Genomic DNA, 21,257 nt, shown 5'->3' with positions numbered 1-21,257 from the left:
ATCCAGATCCAGGAGGCAAAGAGAACTCCCACCGAAATCAACAAAAGCAGGTGTTGGTGCCTTGGTGTTGAACAAGACCTATTGTAATTGAATTTGCAAAATATCGTGATAAAAGAAAACCTTAAAAGCAGCAAGAGAAAAGTCCTTAACTTATAAGGGAAAATCCATAAGACTAGCTGGAGATTTCTCAACAGAAACTTGGCAAGCCAGAAGAGAGTGGCATGATATATTCAAAGTGCTGAATAGGGAAAATCTGCAGCCAAGAATACTCTATTCAGCAAGGCTATCTTTCAGAATAGAAGGAGAGAGAAAGAGTTTCCCAAACAAAAACTAAACGAGTTCATGACCAATAAATCAGCCCTGTAAGACGTGTTAAAGGGGACTCTTTGAGTGCAAAGGAGAAACCAAAAGTGACAAAGACAAGAAAGGATCAGAGAAAATCTTCAGAAACAACAAAACAACTAATAAAATGGTAATAAATACATATCTATCAGTAATTACTTTGAATGTAAATGCACTAAATGCTTCAGTCAAAAAACATAGGATGTCAGATGGATTAAGGAAAAAAAAAGACCCATCTGTATGCTGCCTACAAGAGACTCATTTTAGACCTAAGATACCTGCAGATTGAAAGTAAGGGGGTAGTGAAACATTTATCACGTACATGGATGTCAAAAGAAAGCCAGAGTAGCATACTTATATAGGACAAACTGGACTTTTTTGTTTTTATATTGTTTTTATCCTGTTTTGGGTGTCAGGGTGGTACTGGCCTCATGGAATGACTTTGTGTTCCCTCTCTTCCATTATTTGTGGGGTTTTGATAAGATTTGTAATATTGTCATTAATTTTTTAAAAATGTTTGGTATAATTCACCAATGAAGCCATCTGGTCTTGGGCTTTTTTTTTTTTTTTTTTAAAGATTTTATTTATTAGAGCGTATGCATGAGCAGGAAGAAGGGCAGAGGGAGAGCGGGGAGCCTGATGCAGTGCTCGATCCCAGGACCCTGGGATCATGACCTGAGCCAAAAGCAGATGCTTAACGAACTGAGATACCCAGGTTCCCCTGTCCTGGGAGCTTTTGATTCCTAATTCAATTTTCATTCTTGTTATTGGTCTAAGAATTAGATTTCCTATTTCTTGGATTCAAGATTCATGATTTAGTTGTGGTAACTTGTGCATTTTTAGAAATTATCTGATTTTTTTCTAAGTTATCTAATTTGTCAGTATATAATTGTTTATAGTAATCTGTTTTCACACTATGTATTTCTGGGGTTGTCTGTTGTATTATTTTCTCTTCCCCTTCTCATTTCGGTTTTTGAGTCTTTCTCATTTTTTTTTTTTTTTTTTGGTTATGTGATTAAAGCATTGCCAATTTTTATTTTTTTGAAAATTTGTCATTACTTTCAATGTTATGTTATTGTTTTTCTGGTCTCTGTTTTAGTTCTGATTTTTCTTTGTTGTTTCCTTCATCTACTAAAATTCAGCTAAGTTTCTTCTTTTTCTGGGTCCTTGTGGTGTAATGTTAAGTTATGGATCTTTTTTTCTTAATACAAGCATTTATAGCATAAATTTCACTCTAACATCTGCTTTTGCTGCATCCCATAGGTTTTGAAATTCTGTTTTCTTTTTCTTTTGAGACCTATTTTGATTTACCATTTCATTTTTATTTGGCCCATTGGTTATGCAGTAGTGTGGTATTTAATATTTACATATTAAGTATTTAGTATGGATTTTCCAGCTTTGTTTTATTCTATAGTTTGTTTCTTGTTCTGTATTTTTGTACCATTGTGGTTGGAGAATATACTTGGTATGGTTTCACTTTTCTTAAATTTGTAATATTTGTTTTGTCTCTTTTATGTTATTTAACCAGGATTCTTCTGTTTGTACTTGAGGAAAATGTGTATTCTATTTTTGGGGGTGGAATGTTTTAGATATATCTTTTAGAACCAAGCATTCTGAAGTATGTTTCAAATAAAAAATGTTCTTATTGAAAAAAAAAATAACTGAGGGTACTCATTTAAAATAAAGCATATCAGATGAGAGGTGAGTGGGGGAATGGGTGAAATAGGTGTAGGGGATTAAGAGTACACTTATCATGAGCACTGAGTAATGATATATAGAATTGTTGAATCACGGGCTCCTGTGTGGCTCAATCAGTTAAGTGTCTAACTCTTAATTTTGGCTCAGATCATTATCTCAGGGTCATGAGATTGAGCCCCAGCATGGAGCCGGCTTAAGATTCTCTCTCTCCCTCTCCCCCTCCCCACCCACTCACTCACTCACTCCCTCTTTGAAAAAGAATTGTTGAATCACTGTATTGTATACTAGAAACTAAAATAACACTATGTGTAAAATATACTGGAATTAAATAATAACAAAAAATGAAAAAATGTTAAAGAAGTAAATAAATTGAACACTAAGACATACTGTTTGGTTGCTTTAAAGAGCTATGTAACACATTTTTCACAACAAATGTAAAAATTTGAATCTGATTATACTGATAATCTAGAAGATTTTTTTGTATACCCAGGAATGTTATATACTAAAATGGCCACAACAGCACAGCATAGGGAATGTAGTCACTGGTATTTTTTTTTTTTAAGATTTTATTTATTTATTTGACAGAGAGCACGAGAGAGATCACAAGTAGGCAGGCCAGGCAGAGGGAGAGGGAGAAGCAGGCTCTCTGCTGAGCAGGGAGCCCAATGCGGGGCTGGATCCCAGAACCCTGGGATCATGACCTGAGCCGAAGGCAGACGCTTAATTGACTGAGCCACCCAGGCTCCCCACTGGTTTTTTTTTTTTTTTTTAAGATTTATTTATTTATTAGAAAGGGAGAGAGAGCCAGGGGAGGGGAGGGTGGAGGGGCAGAGAGAGAGAAACCAAGCACACTCCCTGCTGAGCAGGGAGCCTGACACAGGGCTTGATCTCACAAGCCTGAGATCATGACCTGAGCTGAAACCAAGAGTCAGATGCTTAACTAACTGCACCAACCAGGTACCCTTGTAGTCACTGGTATTGTAATAGCATTGCATGGTGACAGATGGTAGCTTCACTTGTGGTAGCAAAGCATGTTGTATAGATAAATTGAATCATTTTGTTGTACACCTGACTAATGTAACACGGTGTGTCAACTATACTCAAAAATGTTTTTAAAAATAAAAAAATGGAAATTGTATGTTTGAAAATACAAATATATATATACACACACATATATAAGGCCAAAGATTACAAGTAAAAGGATGGAAAAGATGCAAAAATCAGAAGTAAGCTGGCTGTTGCTATATTAATAACAAAGTAGATTTTGGCACAAGGATAATTTCTAGAAAGAAAGGATATTTCATAATGCTTTAAAGGTTTTTTTAAAAATAAATAATCTTAAATGTATATGTATCTAATACAAAGCTTCAAAATACATGAAACAAAGCTCAAGAGAACCAAAGGGAGAAAGAAACAAATCTACAGGGACGCCTGGGTGGCTCAGTCGTTAAGTGTCTGCCTTCGGCTCAGGTCATGTGATCCTAGGGTCCTGGGATTGAGTCCCACATTGGGCTCCTTACTCAGTGAGGAGCCTGCTTCTCCCTCTCCCTCTACTGCTCCCCCTGCTTATACTCTCTCTCTCTCTCTCTCTCTCTCTGACAAATAAATAAATAAAAATCTTTAAAAAGAATGCTTTCTCTTTAAAAAAAATCTACAACCATAGTTTTAAATAGCAACACCTCTTACTAATTGATAGAATTTGTAGATCAAAAAAAATCAGTAAGGATATAAAAGATTTGAGCATCACTACCAACCAATTTGACCTAATTGGCATTTACCTAATGATATACTTCAGTATACAAGAATAGCAAAATGGCAAAAGTAAGTCCTTGTTAGTAATCATTTTAAATGTGAAATTATTAAGCTTACCAAGTAAATGCAAAATGTCAGAATGGATTAAAAACCCAAAAACCCATGATCCAATTATGTGCTGTCCACAAGAAACTCTTGTTAGATCAAAGGTAAATTGGCTGAGAGTAAAAAGATGGGAAAGGACTTTCTATACAAATGGTACTGATGTCATACAAAATAGACTTCTGAGTTAAAAACAGTAAACAAAGATGGTCTCTTTTGATAAATGGTCAATTTCTCAAGAAGTTACAATAATTATAAACATATATGCACCAAACAATAGAGCCCCAAAATATATACAGCAGACTGACAGAATGAAGGATGAAGTAGACATTTCTACAATAATAGTTGGAGATTTCACAACAATCATCATAACTATTATTTGTTGAGCACTCACTACTTGCCAAGACTATTCTAGGCATTTTACATATATGAACTCCTTTAACTCACAACAACCCTTGAGGCAGGGTTACTCATTATCCCCATTTTACAAAAGAAGAAATCATGGCATAGAAAAATTAAATGACATACCCAAGGTAACAGAAGTACATAGCAGAACCTGGATGGTAGATTTGGTAAATTAGATTTGGTTATTAGAGGTTTTCTATTCAAACTTTTCACTGAAAGAAGTGATTTCTTTTTTCAGCATTCCTGGTTCTGTGATCTCTGTAGGAGCACTGTGGATAGAGCATCACTGCTTGAAAGAGTAAAACATTCTATATGGGCTATTCTAATTGCTACACAGTTCCTCCCTATGTTGAGTTGCAGTCTTGTAGCTTTGATTCACTGGTCTTTATAATAACAGAAAATAAGCCCATCCTTCTCACAGCTATTTGAGGTATGTGAAGATTGTCATGGTGTCACTCACCACCACCACCCTCAACACCAATTGGAGACCTCAATCCCATACTTGCAGTGACACGGCAGTTAGCAGATCAATAAGCAAATAGACCTACTGGAGATATATAGAACACTTCACTGAACAATAGCAGAATTTGTATTCTTCTCAAGTGAACATGGAACCTCTTCCTATGAAACCTATCCTGTTCAGGGTAGACCTTATGTTAGGCCAGAAGAATAGTTTAATAAATTTCAAAAGATTGACTTCACATAAAGTACCTTCTCTTACCACAATAGAATGAAGCTAGAGATAAAAAAAAACTGAAGGAAAACTAGAAATTTCACAAATATGTGGAAATTAAACAGCACACTCTTAACCAGTGAGTGAAAGAAGAAATAAAAAGGGTATTAGAAAATAATTTGAGGGAAATGATATTGAAAACAACATATCAAAACTCATGGGATGTGGTGAAACTAGTGATCGGAGAGAAATGTACTGTTGTAATGCCTACATTAAAAAGAAGAAAGAGGGGCGCCTGGGTGGCTCAGTTGGTTACATGTCTGTCTTCTGCTCAGGTCATGATCCCAGGGTCCTGGGATCTAGCCCCACATCAGGCTCCCTGCTCAGTGGGAAGCCTGCTTCTCCCTTTCCTGCTCCCACTGCTTGTGCTCTCTCTCTGAAATGAATAAAAATCATTAAAAAGAAGAAAGATCTGTGGTGTCTGGGTGGCTCAATCGGTTTAGCGTCTGCCTTTGACTTGGGTCATGATCTCGGGGTCCTGGGATCAGGCCCCGAGTTGGGCTCCCTGCCTCAGCAGGGAGTCTGCTTCTTCCTCTCCCTCTGCCCCTCCCTACAGCCTCTGCCCTCTTTCTCATTCTCCCTCTCAACTAAATAAAATCTTTAAAAAAAATCCCAAATCAATAATCTAACTTTATATTTCAAGGAACTAGAAAAAAAGTAAATTATCCAATGAACCTGTGCTTAATGGAGCTTGGAATACAACAGGCACTTAATGTTAGTATCTCATTGTTAGAAGGTGGAGGAGGGTCAGGAGTGTATCCTCCAGATATCCACTTTAATACTGAAAAATGAAGCAAGCTACTCCATACCATTTATACAGAGGTTTTTTTTTTAAATTTAATTTTATTATGTTATGTTAGTCACCATACATTGCATCATTAGTTTTTGATGTAGTGATCCACAATTCATTGTTTTCGTATAACACCTAGTGCTCCATGCAGTACATGCCCTCCTTAATACCCACCACCGGGCTAACCCATCCCCCTACCCCCCTCCCCTCTAGAACCCTCAGATTGTTTCTCAGAGTCCATAGTCTCTCGTGGTTCGTCTCTCACTCCCATTTCCCCCCCTTCATTTTTCCCTTCCTTCTCCTAATGTCCTCCATGCTATTCCTTATGTTCCACAAGTAAGTGAAACCATATGATAATGGACTTTCTCTGCTTGACTTATTTCACTTAGCATAATCTCCTCCAGTCCCAACCATGTTGATGTAAAAGTTGGGAATTCATCCTTTCTGATGGCTCAGTAATATTCCATTGTATATATGGACTACATCTTTTTTATCCATTCCTCTGTTGAAGGGCATCTCGGCTCTTTCCACAGTTTGGCTATTGTGGACATTGCTGCTATGAACATTGGGGTGCATATGGCCCTTCTTTTCACTACCTCTGTGTCTTTGGGGTAAATACCCAGTAGTGCAATTGCTGGGTCATAGGGTAACTCTATTTTTAATTTTTTGAGGCACCTCCACACTGTATTCCAAAGTGACTGTACCAACTTGCATTCCCACCAACAGTATAAGAGGGTTCCCCTTTCTCCACAGCCTCTCCAACATTTGTTGTTTCTTGCCTTGTCAATTTTTGCCATTCTAACTGGTGTGAGGTGGTATCTCAATGTGGTTTTGATTTGAATTTCCCTGATGGCTAATGATGATGAACATTTTTTCATGGGTCTGTTAGTCGTTTTTATGTTTTCTTCAGAGAAGTGTCTGTTCATGTCTTCTGCCCATTTTTTGACTTGATTATTTGTTTTTTGGGTGTTGAGTTTGAGGAGTTCTTTATAGATCTTGCATACCAGCCCTTTATCTGTAGTGTCATTTGCAAATATCTTCTCCCATTCTGTGGGTTGCCTCTTTGTTTTGTTGACTGTTTCCTTTGCTCTGCAGAAGCTTTTTATTTTGATGAAGTCCCAAAAGTTCATTTTTGCTTTTGTTTCACTAGCCTTTGGAGATGTATATTGAAAGAAATTGCTGTGGCTGATGTCAAAGAGGTTTTGATGGATTCCCGTCTCACATTGAGGTCTTTCATCTGTTTTGAGTTTATCTTTGTGTATTGCGTTACAGAATGGTTGAGTTTCATTCCTCTGCATGTGACTGTCCAATTTTCCCAGCACCGTTTATTGAAGAGACTGTCTTTTTTCCATTGCGTATTTTTTCCTGCTTTGTCGAAGATTATTTGGCCATAAAGTTGAGGGTCCATGTCTGGGCTCTCTATTCTGTTCCATTGGTCTATATGTGTGTTTTTGTGCCAGTACCATGCAGTCTTGGTGATCACTACTGTAACTACTTTGTAATATAGCTTGATCAGGCAACGTGATGCCCCCAGCTTTGTTTTTTTTTTTCCAACATTTCCTTGGCGATTCGGGATCTTTTCTGATTCCATACAAATTTTAGGATTGTTTGTTCCAGGACTTTGAAAAATGTCTTTGGAATTTTGATCAGGATGGGATTGAAGGTATAGATTGCTCTGGGTAGCATAGACATTTTAACAGTGTTTCTTCTTCCGACCCCGAGCATGGAATGTTTTTCCATGTTTTTGTGTCTTTTTCAATTTCTTTCAAGAGTGTTCTGTAATTCCTAGAGTATAGATCCTTTACCTCTTTGGTTAGGTTTATTCCGAGGTATCTCATGGTTTTTGGTGCTATTGTAAATGGAATCATTTCTTTAATTTCTCTTTCTACAGTTGCATTGTTAGTGTATAAGAAAGCAACTGATTTCTGTGCGTTGATTTTGTATCCTGCCACATTACTGAATTGCTGGATGAGTTCTAGTAATTTGGGGGTGGAGTCTTTTGGGTTTTCCACATAAAGTGTGTCATCTGCGAAAAGAGTTTGACTTCTTCTTTGCCTATTTGAATACCTTTTATTTCTTTTTGCTGTCGGATTCCTGTTTCTAGGACTTCTAGTACTATGTTGAACAATATAAGAGTGGGCATCCTTGACGTGTTCCTGATCTTAAGGGAAAGGCTCTCAGCTTTTCCCCATTGAGGATGATATTTGCTGTGGGTTTTTCATAAATGGATTTTATGAACTTGAGGAATGTTCCCTCTATCCTTATACTCTGAAGAGTTTTAATCAGGAAAGGATGCTGCATTTTGTCAAATGCTTTTTCTGCATCAGTTGAGAGGACCATATGGTTCTTCTCTCTCCTCTTATTAATGTCTTCTATCACATTGATTGATTTTTGAATGTTGAACCACCCTTGCATCCCGGGGATAAATCCCTCTTGGTCGTGGTGGATGATCCATTTAATGTATTGTTGGATCCTATTAGCTAGGATTTTGTTGAGGATTTTGGAATCCATATTCATCAGGGATATCAGTCTGAAATTCTTTTATCAAAAAGGGTCTTTGCCTGGTTTGGGGATTAAGATAATGCTGGCCTCAGAATGAGTCTGGAAGCTTTCCTTCTGTTTCTATTTTTTGAAACAGCTTCAGGAGAATAAATATTATTTCTTCTTTGAATGTTTGGTAGAATTCCCCAGGGAATCCATCAGGCCCTGGGCTCTTGATTTTGGGGAGGTTTTTGATCACTGCTTCAATCTCGTTGCTGGTTATTGGCCTATTCAGGTCGTCCGTTTCTTCCTGCTTCAGTCTTGGGAGTTTATAGGTTTCCAGGAAGGCATCCATTTCATACAGATTGCTCAGTTTATTGGCATATAGTTGTTGATAATCATTTCTAATAATTGTTTCTATTTCCTTGGTGTTGGTCGTGATCTCTCCCCTTTCATTCATAATTTTATTAATTTGGGCCCTTTCTCTTTTCTTTTGGATAAGTCTGGCCAGTGGTTTATCGATCTTATTAATTCTTTTAAAGAACCAGCTTCTAGTTTCATTGATCTGATCTATGGTGATTCTGGTTTCTAATTCATTGATGTCTGTTCTAATCTTAATTATTTCTCTTCTAATGTGTGGCTTAGGCATTGTTTGTTGCTTTTTCTCTAGTTCTTTAAGGTGTAAAGTTAGTTGGTGAATTCAGGATTTTTCTATTTTTTTGAGTGAGGCTTGGATGGCTATGTATTTCCCCCTTAGGACCACCTTTGCAGTATCAGATAGGTTTTGGACCAACGTTATTTCGTTCTCATTGGTTTCCATGAACTGTTTAAGTTCTTTGATTTCCTGGTTGATCCAAGCATTCTTGAGCAGAGTGGTCTTTAGCTTCCAAGTGTTTGAATTTCTTCTAATTTTTTTTCTTGTGATTGAGTTCCAGTTTTAAAGCATTGTGGTCTGAGAATATGCGGGGAATAATCTCAGTCTTTTGGTATCGGTTGAAACCTGATTTGTGACTCAGTATGTGGTCTATTCCGGAGAAAGTTCCATGTGTGCTCGAGAAGAATGAGTATTCTGTTGTTTTAGGGTGGAATGTTCTGTATATATCTATGAGGTCCATCTGGTCCAGTGTATCATTCAGCACTCTTGTTTCTTTGTTGATTTTCTGCTTGGATGATCTGTCTGTTGCTGAGCGTGGAGTATTGAGGTCTCCTACAATTAACGTATTGTTATCAATATGACTTTATTTTGGTTAACAGTTGGCTTATGTAGATGGCTGCTCCCATGTTGGGGGCGTAGATATTTACAATTGTTAGATCTTCTTGTTTGATAGACCTTTAAGAATGTTATAGCGTCCTCTGTCTCTAACTACAGTCTTTAGTTTAATTGTTGGGATGCCTGGGTGGCTCAGTTGGTTGGGCGTCTGCCTTCAGCTCGGGTCATGACCCCAGGGTCCTGGGATCGGGCCCCACATCAGGCTCCCTGCTTAGCCAGGAGCCTGCTTCTCTCTCTGCCCCCCCCAACACACTTGTGTGCACTTTCTCTCTCTCTCTCTTTCTGAAATAAATAATTTTTTAAAAATCTAAAATCTAATTTGTCTGATATAAGAATTGCTACCCCAGCTTTCTTTTGAGGTCCGTTGGCCTGGAAGATGGATCTCCATCCCTTCACTTTCAGTCTGGATGTATCTTTAGGTTCAAAATGAGTCTCTTGTAGACAGCATATGGGTGGGTCCTGTCTTTTTATCCAATCTGCAACCCTGTGCCATTTTATGGGAGCATTTACACCAGTCACGTTGAGAGTGATTATTGAAAGACATGAATTTATTGTCATGTTGCCTGTGAAGACCTTGTTTTTATAGATTGTCCCTGTTTATTTCTTTTCTATATCACTCGGGGTCTTTCTCCTTTTATAGAACTTCCTGTAATATTTCTTGCAGGGCCGGCTTAGTGATCACATATTCTTTCAGTTTCTGCCAGTCTTGGAAGCTCTGCATCTCTCCATCCATTCTAAATGACAGCCTTGCTGGATAAACTATTCTTGGCTGCATGTTCTTCTCATGTAGTACCCTGAATATGTCTTGCCAGGCCTTTCTGGCTTGCCAGGTCTCTGTGGATAGGTCTGACGTTATTCTGATGTTCCTCCCTCTGTATGTAAGGAATCTCTTCCCCCTAACTGCCCTTAAGATGGTTTCCTTGGTTCTAAGATTTGCGAATTTTTCTGTTACATGCCGGAGTGTTGGCCTGTTTTCCTTGACCGTGGGAGGGGTCTTCTCTGCCTCTAGGACACGAATGTTTGTTTCATTCCCCAGATTAGGGAAGTTCTCGGCTATGATTTGCTCAAATATATTTTCTAATCGTCTCTCTCTCTCCACCTCCTCAGGAATTCCAGTCATTCTACATTGGAACATTTCATGGTGTCACTTATGATTCTATTTTCATGGATTCTGAGTTGTTTTTCCCCGGAGTCCTCTTTTCCCTTTTTATCTATTATATTGTCTTCCAGGTCGCTTATTCGTTCTTCTGTCTCACTTACCGTAGCTGTTAGATTATCTAGATTAAATTGGATCTCATTGATAGCATTTTTAAGTTCTGCTAATTCAGCTTTCATTTCTGCCCTTAGAGACTCTTTGTTGCCATTAATTGATTTCTCCATTCTACGTATTGTCTTCACAGTTGCTAGCCTGAATTCCATCTCTGACATCTTGGTTACATCTGAATCCATTTGTTAATCTGTGGCATAAGTCATAGCCTCTGAGTCTTTCCTATTTTGGGGGTTCCTCTTCCTATAGTTATTCTGTTAAGAGTTTGTGAGGGAATGTATAGAGTCAAAATTATTGACCACAACCCAAGCAAGATGCACCTGTTTTCTAGGTACGTTAGGGTTGCTGGCCTCTTATTTTCCCAGGCTGTCTTCTGGGGGAGGAACCTGCCACCTGTTACTTAGGCAACCCTGTTTGGGCAGAGTTGCCCTGCCCCCTGTGGTGGGGGATGGGCTCAGTGGAAACCGGTTTTTTGGGGCTTTTGTTCTCTGGTTACTTTCCCTGGTGGCTTTCTGCATCTCTTCTGAGAGAGCCTCAGAGCAGAGAGATTGCAGTCTGTTCTTCAGTGAGCTCTCCAGGCCACACTATCTCTGTTTCTGTCTGTGCTGCTATAAACTGCAGTGTCCTGGGCTGTGCGCCTCTCAGCAGCGCTCCCAGTCCTCCCCTTCAGGTCAGGGCACCTCTCTGCCCTTTGTGTTTCTAAAACTGCCAGCTGCCCCCAGTTCACACGCACAGCCCCGCCACTCCGGGTTTCCATCTGAGGGGCTGCCCTACAGTCCTTTCCCCGCCACTACCAGTCTTCGAGTCTGTGTCCGGTCCCCAGCGTGGGAGGCTGTCGCTCACTGGCGATGTAGGATCTCCATGGCCAGGCTCCCTCCTGCTGCCATTTATCCTTCGATATCTGCCTAGAGTCACGGCTCCCTGCTTTGTACATCGAAACCAACTGCCCGCAGTATTGTTTGTAGAGATCCAGATCTATCTTCTTACATCTCAGGCCAATTTCATGGGTGTTCAGAGTGGTCTGGTAGATATCCAGCTCAATTCTGGGGACCGGTTGCAATAGGTTCCCCTACTCCTCTGCCATCTTCCCCCCCTCCCTATACAGAGTTTTATTCAGGGTCACTTACTGACAGGGTATTGGGCCAGCAGGTGGTTGGAGGATCCAGGGTACTACACCCCCATTCTCCACCCAGCTTGGACCTCAACCCACAGCTTTTGTAGTGCAAGGGGTATGGTGGTGTGGTCACAGGGTAATCTAAAGTGATGCCATCTGTGTACTAGAGGATCTGTACTTGTTATCTAAAGTGGTGCCACCTGTGTGCCAGAGCAGGCTGTCTACTAGTTATCTAAAGTGGCACCATCTCTGCACCAGAGGGGAGAACAAGATGCAGGGCCAAAGATGAAGCCAGTGTTGTCAGCAATCCTATACTCACATATACACTGCTAAAACTAATCATTGGAAGTATTTTAAAAATGAATGTAGGATGCTATTTACAGCATTCTTTTCATTTCTGCAGTTTGCTTTGATGGATTACGGTGTATATGGGTTTTTAATTATATTTATCTATTTATTAAAGATTTATTTATTTGACTGAGAGAGGGAACACAAGCAGGGGGAGTGGGAGGGGGAGAAGCAGGTTTCCCACTGAGCAGGGAGCCTGATGTAGGGCTCAATCACAGGATCCTGGGATCATGACCCAAGCTGAAGGCAGACACTTAACAACTGAGCCACCCAGGCGCCCCCTGGTATATATGGGTTTTTTAATCCATTTTTTAAAAATGAGATATTATAGGGGTGCCTGGCTGGCTCAGTCAGTGGAGCCTGTGACTCTTGATCTCAGGGTTGTGAGTTTCAGCTCCACATTCGGTGTAGAGATTACTTAAAAAGAAAATCTAGAAGTAGATAGAGATATTACACATATACTGTGAATTTTACCCATTTAAAACATACAGTCCAGTGTGTTTCAGTATATTCACCAAGTTGTATCTTCATCACAACTAATTCAAGAACATTTTTATAACTCTAAAAAGAAACTCCATCAGCAGTCACTGTCTTGTCTTAGGTGACCACTAACCTTAATTCTCTCTCCATGGATTTGTCTTTTCTAGATGTTTAATGTAAATGGAGTCATACAGTGTGTGGCCTTTTATGTGTGTTGTCTTTTATGTAGCATGTTTTCAAGGCCCATTCCTGTTGTAATATATCAGTCTTCATTCCTTTTTATTGCTGAATAATCTTCCATTGTATGAATATACCACATTTTGATTATCCATTCATCAGGTGATGAACATTTGGATTGTGTTTACTTTTTTGGATACTGCTGTGAACATTCATATACAAGTTTTTGTTTGGACACTTGTTTTTATAGGTAGTGATGATTGGAATTGCTAGTTTATATGGTAGCTCTACGTTTAACTACTAGACTATTTCCCAAAGTGGTTGCACCATTTTAATTTCCAGTGTATGAGGGTTCCAGTTTCTCCACAATCTTGCCATTATTATTATCTTTTTTATTTTAGCCATCCTTGTGGTTGTGAAGTATCTCATTATGGTTTTGATTTGCCCTTCCATAATGACAAATTATGTTGAACTTGTTTTTATGTGCTTATTGGCCATTTGCATATCTTCTTCGCAGAAATGTCTATTCAGATCTTATGGCCATTTTTTAACTGGTTTATTTTTCTGTTTGTTGCATTGTAAGAGTTCTTTATATATTCTGGATATAATTCCCTTATCAGATATGTGATTTGCAAATATTTTTTCCTATTTTATGGATTTTCTTTTCACTTTCTTGATGGTATCCTATGACACAAAAGTTTTTAATTTTGATGAAGTCCAATTTATTTTTTCTTTGGTTGCTTGTACTTTTGGTGTCATATTACAAAACCATTTTGTAATCCAAGATCACCAAGATTAATGCTTATTTTTTCTTTTAAGGGATATAGTTTTAACTCATACTTTTTTAGGTCTTTGATCCATACTGAGTTAATTTTTTAATATGTGAGGTAGGGATACAACTTTATTGTTTTGCATGTAGACATCCAGTTGTCCTGACACCAGTTGTTGAAATACTATTCTTTCCCCCATTGAATGATCTTAGTGCACTTGTCCAAAATCGATTGCTTGTAAATATAAGGGTTTATTTCTGGACTGTTCTGTTCCATTGATCTATATTTCTATTCTATGCCAATACCATGATGTTTTAATCACTCTAGCTTTGTAGTAAGTTTCAAAATCAGGAAGTGTGAGTCCTCCAATTTTTGAAGATTATTTTGGCTCTTTTGGGACCCTTGCATTTCCATATGAGTTTTAGGATCAACTGTTCAATTTATTTTTTTTTTTTTAAGATTTTATTTATTTGACACAGAGAGAGAGAGCACAAGCAGGGGGAGTGGCAGGCAGAGGGAGAGGGAGAAGCAGGCTCCCTGCTGAGCAGGGAGCCCAATGCAGGGCTCAATCTCAGGACCCTGGGATCCTGACCTGAGCCAAAGGCAGATGCTTAACTGACTGAGCCACCCAGGCGCCCTTCAACTTTTCAATTAAAAAAAAAAAAAAGACAGCTGGGATTTTGATAGAGATTTCATTAAATCTGTGAACCAGTTTGAGAAATGTTGCTAACTTAACACTCTTAAATCTTCAAATTCGTGAACATGAGATGTGTTTTAATTTGTTTTCTTTAATTTCTCTCAACAGAGTTTTTTGTATGGGTTTTCAATATATGTCTTGTATTTCTTTACATTTATTCCTAAATATTTTATTCTTTTTGATGCTGTTGTAATTGAGATTTTTAAAAAAGATTAAGGGGGGGGGCAGAGGGAGAGGGAGAGAGAGAATCTCCAAGCAGACTTCCTGTTGCTCATGGAACCTGACACAGAGCTTGATCCCAGGACCCCAAGCTCATGACATGAGCTGAAATCAAGAGTCGGTTGTTCAACTGACTGAGCCATTGAAGCACCCCATAAGTGAAATTGTTTTAATTTCATTTTCAGGTTGTTCATTGCTAATGAAGAGAAATACAATTTATTTTTATATAAATATATTGCATATTTGTATATTGTATCACTATACTTGTTCATTACTTCTAATGGTTTTTTTATGGATTTCTTAGAATTTTCTATATACAGGATCAAGTCATCTGTGAGTAGAAGCCGTTTACTTCTTCCTTTGCAATCAGGATGTTTTTTATTTATTTTTCTGGCCTAATAGCCTTGGCTAGAACTTCTAAAACAATGTAGCATAGAAATTGCTGTGTTGCATTTTTATGAAATGGTGATGGGGTACAGACTCCTTTTATACCCATTAATATTGAAGGATGGTGGCTTCATGAAATTAGTACCATGTGTGTAGGACACTAATTGGCGCTGTTATGATCGTATAACTCTTTTTTTTTTAGTTGAGGAACATTTTAACGGTGTCCTTGTTTTTTTTTTTTTCTTTTAGGTTTTCTCAAATAATGATGAAGGCCTTATTAACAAAAAGTTACCCAAAGAACTGCTCTTAAGGTAAATGTAGATAAACTTTAATGAACTCAGATCTGATTCAGTCATCAAGTTCCAAGACAATCTTCTCTCACTATGAGTCCATAGCATAGAAAAACAGACAGAATTAGCCTAACTGACTTTTTGTTTTTGTTTTATAGAATGCTGTTCAGCTTGTTGTTAAATTTTACTTGGTCTAATCCAGAATGTACTAAGTATGTACATAGCATTGGTCTGGATTCTTTTTGTAATGTGGTAAGTATTGTAATAATCTTCAGTAGGTGCCATTGTTTTGGTATCAGTAGATAATTCTCAATGTAGTCAATAACATGAGAGATTATTGTTAAGGTTGTGAACTCCTGAAGTCCCAGACAGACATTTAGATGTTTTCTGATAAACAAGTTTTAAAATAAGTATATTTATATGTTCTTACTGAGCACTTAAAATGCTCAGTCCAAATATTGATATATTTTTATCCATCTTATGAGAATTATGTGCTAAGTGACAGTGAGTACTATAAAACATAGTTTTTGTCCTGTATTTCTGGCATCACTGAATATATAGTAAATGGTGTTTTGCTTGTCATTTTACAAATAAAGCTATCAGCCAACGTTTGTTGATCACGAGGCACTGCAGTTTCCTTTAGTACTCTGCAATCATCGAAGAAATCTTATTTTAGTTTTGGGTGTTCTATTTTAATTGTTTACAAGTAATTAGTACGTGTATAGATGGTAATCTTTGAGTGGCATTTCCCAAAGTCTTCTCATATCACTGATGTTCCACAAAACAAAACGAGTTTTGTGATCAAATAAGTATGGGAAGCACTGGGATAAGAAAACCAATTTCTTTACTGCATGACTTCTCAGGGCCTTAATAGACTAATAACACATGATGATACTCCCAGATTGATAGTTGTGGCATTTCAAACTTACCATGGAACTCTTTTAATATTCCATATTAATTCCATATTCTGTGGAAAAAATTTCGGGAAATGCTGACATAGAGTAGGTGATTGACCAGATGACTCCATTCCCTTAGCTTCTTTGTGGTAGTGATCGCATTTGAGGGGCTTCAGAGGGTGTTCCATTAGTCATCAGGTGTTGTTTGATATTGTTGTCATAAAGTCATTTTACTCAGTTAATAAAAAAAAATTATGACAGGATCATAAGAAAAATACAGTAATATTTTATTTCAATAAAACAAATACTCGTTTGGATAAGAGAGAATATTCTTTGGCATTTTAGACCCTTATAAAGTTAAGAAAGTAGTAACAAGAAGGGAATGATATGTTTTTCATATAAACCTGGGAGGTCTTGATCAAGCACAGCGAGCTGTTAGAACCAGCGTGGCTGGGTTAGGATAGGCAGGCTGTTAACTGCACAAATGGAGGGGATGCCATCCACAACAGGTGACAAACTTCGTGGTGTCCCCTGGAATTGTGCAGTGTTTCATTCTTGGTCTGAACTCTTTCTAGCATAGACATCAAGCTGTGATATGAACATGTCCTTCTTTCTCTGGAGAATCTACCAGCTTCAGGCCAACCCTTTATTAGTCATTCAGCACTGGGGTGTGATTAATCTCCACTCTTCCCATGAGCACTGCTGCTATCTGTGACTCAAAGGCGCTACCTTAAGATTTCCCCCTTTGATAGGGTTAGCTTTGACACTGTTCTCAGCCTTGGAATAGTTTCTGTATGCTGACAAAGGGGGGGTTATATCACTTTCTGTGCTAATGTGATCTGAACTGCTATTTTCAAAGTTTTAGTTCTTTTAAAGATCCATGTTGGACCCAGCTGTTATGAATGCTGCAGTTACAGGTTTTGAATCCTGCTACAAAGCTCATAGATCAATTTTCAAAAAGAAATGAGACCAAATGTTCATAACATGTCTATTCATAGATTTGTATTCCCACTTCTCTTATTTTGGAGTCTGTGAGGGGAATTTAAATTTTAAAGTACTGCCTCTACAGGTCTTCTCTGACTCGTGAGTCTCAAAATTAACTCTAGCCAACCATGGTATTTTCATGTTTGTTGGCCTTTAAATCATTTCTGCCATTTTACTCTCAGACTTTATATTCTCAGTAATAGTAGCTCTTCCCTTTCCTTTTGCTCCTTTGTGAGCAAAATTTTGAAGAAGGAGTTGAGCCAAGTTACCCAAGTAGCCATCTTCATCATCCCTCATGGAGATAAAGTCTTGATTATTTTGCTCATTTAAGTGATGTCTTCATACTTTCAGTCTGTCCTAGGCTTACATTTTACTTCATATTGTAGACTTCTTTGTGACAGTGCAGACTTCCTATTCTTGTTAAATTCCTATTCACCCTCCATTTTACTTCATCAGTAGAGGTGAATTCTTTGACTTTATGATAATCTTACTTACTTGCAGCCAGGACATCTTGTGTCTGCTGTTTTGTTTTTTTTTTAAGATTTTTTTTTATTACTTGTCAGAGAGTGCACAAGCAAGGGGAGCAGCAGGCAGAGGGAGAAGTAGACTCCCCACCGAGCAAGGAACCTGATATGGGACTCGATCCCAGAACCCTGGGATCATGACCCGAGCCGAAAGCAGACACTTAATTGACTGAGCCAACCCAGGCGTCCCATGTCTGCTGTTTTTTACTGCATCTGTTACCACCCTCTTAAATTCTCTACTAGTAGCTTCCATTGCTGATCACATCGGGCAAAGTCTCAGCTTTGGCTTCCGCTTTGGAGCCACTAACAAGCACGACCTAGAATTATGTTTCTTTTCATCTTTTTATATCACTATGAATCAACTCAGAAAAATCTGTGAGGTGGTTTTTCATCTGATCATCTTATTGCTAGTTTTAAGACTACTCAGTATTGTTCATGGATTCCATCACTCCATCTTTACTTTGTTAATAAGTTTTTACAATTTTGCTTTTTCTACCCAGCTTTCATTCATAAATTGAGGGTACTCCGGTTCTCCCTCTCTACCCTTTATGTTCACACAATTCAACAGCTTGTAATTTTACCCTTCCTGGGGAGTCAGTTATATAATGCTTATAACATTATAACAGTGGGAATCTTTAATTTGTTGAAATCTATATATCTATTAGTGAGTTGGGTTGTCCTTATATTTTGTCTTCATTGTTATTCTCTGTATTACTTTTAGAGCCAGCGTTGGTTGAGATTTCAGCTCTCCCCATTTACTATTTGTGTGACCTTAAAGTGACTTAACACTCTCTGGGCCATAATTTCCTATATCTATAAAATGGAGATAGTAATGGTTCTTACTGAATGGGGTTGTTGCTAGCTCTTAGAGGGCCTGGCATTTAATGAATGCTAAATAAATGTTAGCTTTTAATGTTAATTAATATCAATTTTAGATGCCTGAATTACTTATTAAATGCTATGTGACAATGTAGTCAGTTTTAATGCAAACAACTGATAAAAGCAAGCAGTCCTGATATGGATCTCAGCATATGCTACTGCTAATAATCTCAGTAAAAAACCTGGTTAATAATTCAGTGTAACCCAGTGCTTCATTTCATCACTCTGGACAAATTCAGTCTCAATGGAAATTGCACACTACCAAATGATATTAAACTGACAACTACTAGGGCTTAGGCAGGTTAGTGGTAGTAGTATGACAACTGGTGATTAGTTCGTATTATAAAAACTGTAGTTTCTTGCAAGGAACCATTCCTCTTTTTTTTTTTTTAATTTTGTTTTATTATGTTAGTCACCATACATTACATCATAAGTTTTTTTTATTATGTTACGTTAATCACCATACATTACATCATTAGTTTTTGATGTGTTCCATGATTCATTGTTTGCGTATAACACCCAGTGCTCCATGTAGAATGTGCCCTCTTTAATACCCATCGCCGGGCTAACCCATACCCCCACCCCCTTCTCCTATAGAACCCTCTGTTTCTCAGAGTCCATAGTCTCTCATGGGAACCATTCCTCTTTTAAGAAAAGAAATCTTATGTGAATTGAGTATTGGCCTAAATTTCAGACTGTAAATTTTAATATTAACTTTTTGACCTTAAGTTTTTATTTCTATTATGGTTGCTTTCAGATGTTGATGAAATGAAAACACATGTGAACTACCACACGCGAGATTGGGGGTGCTATGTGCAGTAAATATCTTAAAACATTCAGAGAAGATAAAGCTCTTGTTAGTAATAAATAATAAAGAAATCTCTTATTAGACACATTTTTAAAAACTGAAATCATTATTTAGGTAATTTTCTCTCCTTGTAAAATTTATGTGGACACATGACAGAATTAAGTACTAATAGTGTTTGTTGGCTTGATGAAGGGAAGGTTTGATTTACCCTCAACAGGAGAGTTGAGCCTAATAATTCTGGGCAAATGAAATCAACTACACAATTACATATATTTGGCAGTTTTACTAGTTTGGTAAGGAAAATTGTAAAATGACTAGTGCAAAAATTTTCAAATTTTCCTTTTCTTAAAATCATAAACCAATTCCATGAGTGAAAATAATTGTAGTTTTTGTTGCAGTCGTTAAGTTATAGCCCAGTGCTTATATATAATTGTGGGACCTTGGGGAGCAGTGCAGTGAAGGGCTCATTCCTGGTTGGGGCAGTGCTGAGTGGGTGTTCTTGCCTGCTGGTTGGTTTCAGCATTCCATGGGTTTTTTTCAAGGACTGTTGCATCCACCTCCTGCTGTCTGTGATGCCTTATATATATTCCAAGGCAGCCTAACAGGTAAGATGCTCTTTTGGGGGTACATACTGCAAATTCAAGTTTAAGCAACTAAGCAGGTTTTTCTTTCTTGTTAAAGAATTTTTTTATTTGTTCATTTTTATTGCTTTTTACTTTGCATGAGGCAATACACGACTGAATTAATGTGTGTTGAAATCAGATGCAGAAGCTTAAAGGCCCTTCCTTTTCATTATCTCTGTATACTATTATGTACTGTTTTAGGTTTGGCATCTAAGTCCAAATCCTGGCAGAAGCAAATTTTCCTTTGTCTAGGTTGGGGTTATAGTTATACATTAAAAGTCTGTTCGTGTTTTTTTATTTTTAACCTACACTGAGGTGGCATCAAACATCAGTAAAGCTCCACAGATAGGAATGATAGAACTAGTACATTCTCTTCCAGAGCTTCATCCCTGGAAAGTTATGTTAGAGACCTGTTAAATTAAAAACTGTGAATTCAGAAGTTACAATAGAAAAAGATTGGTAAATTTGACCCTATAAATAGTAAAATACATCCAGCTATATACACCGTAGCATAGGGTACAGAGAGCATAGGGTAGAGAGAGCACAGGGTAGCACAGCGGTGGGTATTTCACCAATTAGAATGCACATTATAAGCGGAGGCTCCATTCTTCAATGCACAAATAAAAACCTCTTAAAAATTATTAGGTAATAAGGTGGATTATTCGTAAAAGAGCTTGAAGAAAGTATGAACAAAGGAAGAAATTCAAATGGCCAATTTGTATAGTACTCAGTCAGGCCCATATTTAAATAGAAATCAGAATAATGAGATATTATCTACCTGACTGGCAAAACCCATAAGGTTGATAATACTAGATCTTGGTAAGGAGATAGAAGTCAGACACTCTAAGATACTTTAGAGGTGGGAATATAAACTGTTAGAGTCATTCTGTGGGGCCACTGGGGGAAAAATCTTCAAAATGCTAAATGTACATATTCACAAATTCCATTTCTTAGAATTTACTAACATATATTTGCAAGACACATATACAGGGATGTATATACCAGGGTCTGTGTGCGTGTGTGTGTGTGTATAGATGATTACTACAGCTTTTTTTTTTTTTTTTACTTAAATTGAATTACAGAATTGGATTACTCACAACTCTTGGTTAATCCTACATTTCATCACTGATCCATGCATTGCCTTTTCCCCCTTCCCACTTTTTCAAGAACTTTGTATTTATGATTCCTTTCTTTAAAAGTTTTTTTTATCTTAAGTATATT

General features: G+C 37.7%; 1 protein-coding gene across 5 annotated transcripts in view; it reads left to right on the top strand.

The window, feature by feature from the left end:
- The window catches only part of FBXL2 (F-box and leucine rich repeat protein 2), a 122,654-nt gene that overhangs the window by 12,185 nt on the left and 89,212 nt on the right, over nt 1-21,257 (top strand). For 4 of the 5 annotated variants that reach the window (XR_003518675.2, XR_003518676.2, XM_027587511.2 and 1 more), the window contains exon 2: nt 15,282-15,343. Coding sequence is in view for 3 of the 5 variants with exons in the window: in XM_027587511.2 (XP_027443312.1) it covers nt 15,282-15,343 (62 nt within the window). In the remaining 2 variants the exon portion in view is untranslated. Of the gene's footprint in view, nt 1-15,281; nt 15,344-15,480; nt 15,575-21,257 lie in introns of all 5 variants that reach the window. The other variant, XM_027587514.2, reaches the window with a different exon arrangement.

The sequence above is a fragment of the Zalophus californianus genome, chromosome 1 (assembly GCF_009762305.2).
Source record: "Zalophus californianus isolate mZalCal1 chromosome 1, mZalCal1.pri.v2, whole genome shotgun sequence".
Classification (NCBI taxonomy): domain Eukaryota; kingdom Metazoa; phylum Chordata; class Mammalia; order Carnivora; family Otariidae; genus Zalophus; species Zalophus californianus.
This window is presented reverse-complemented; position numbering and strand designations above follow the sequence as displayed.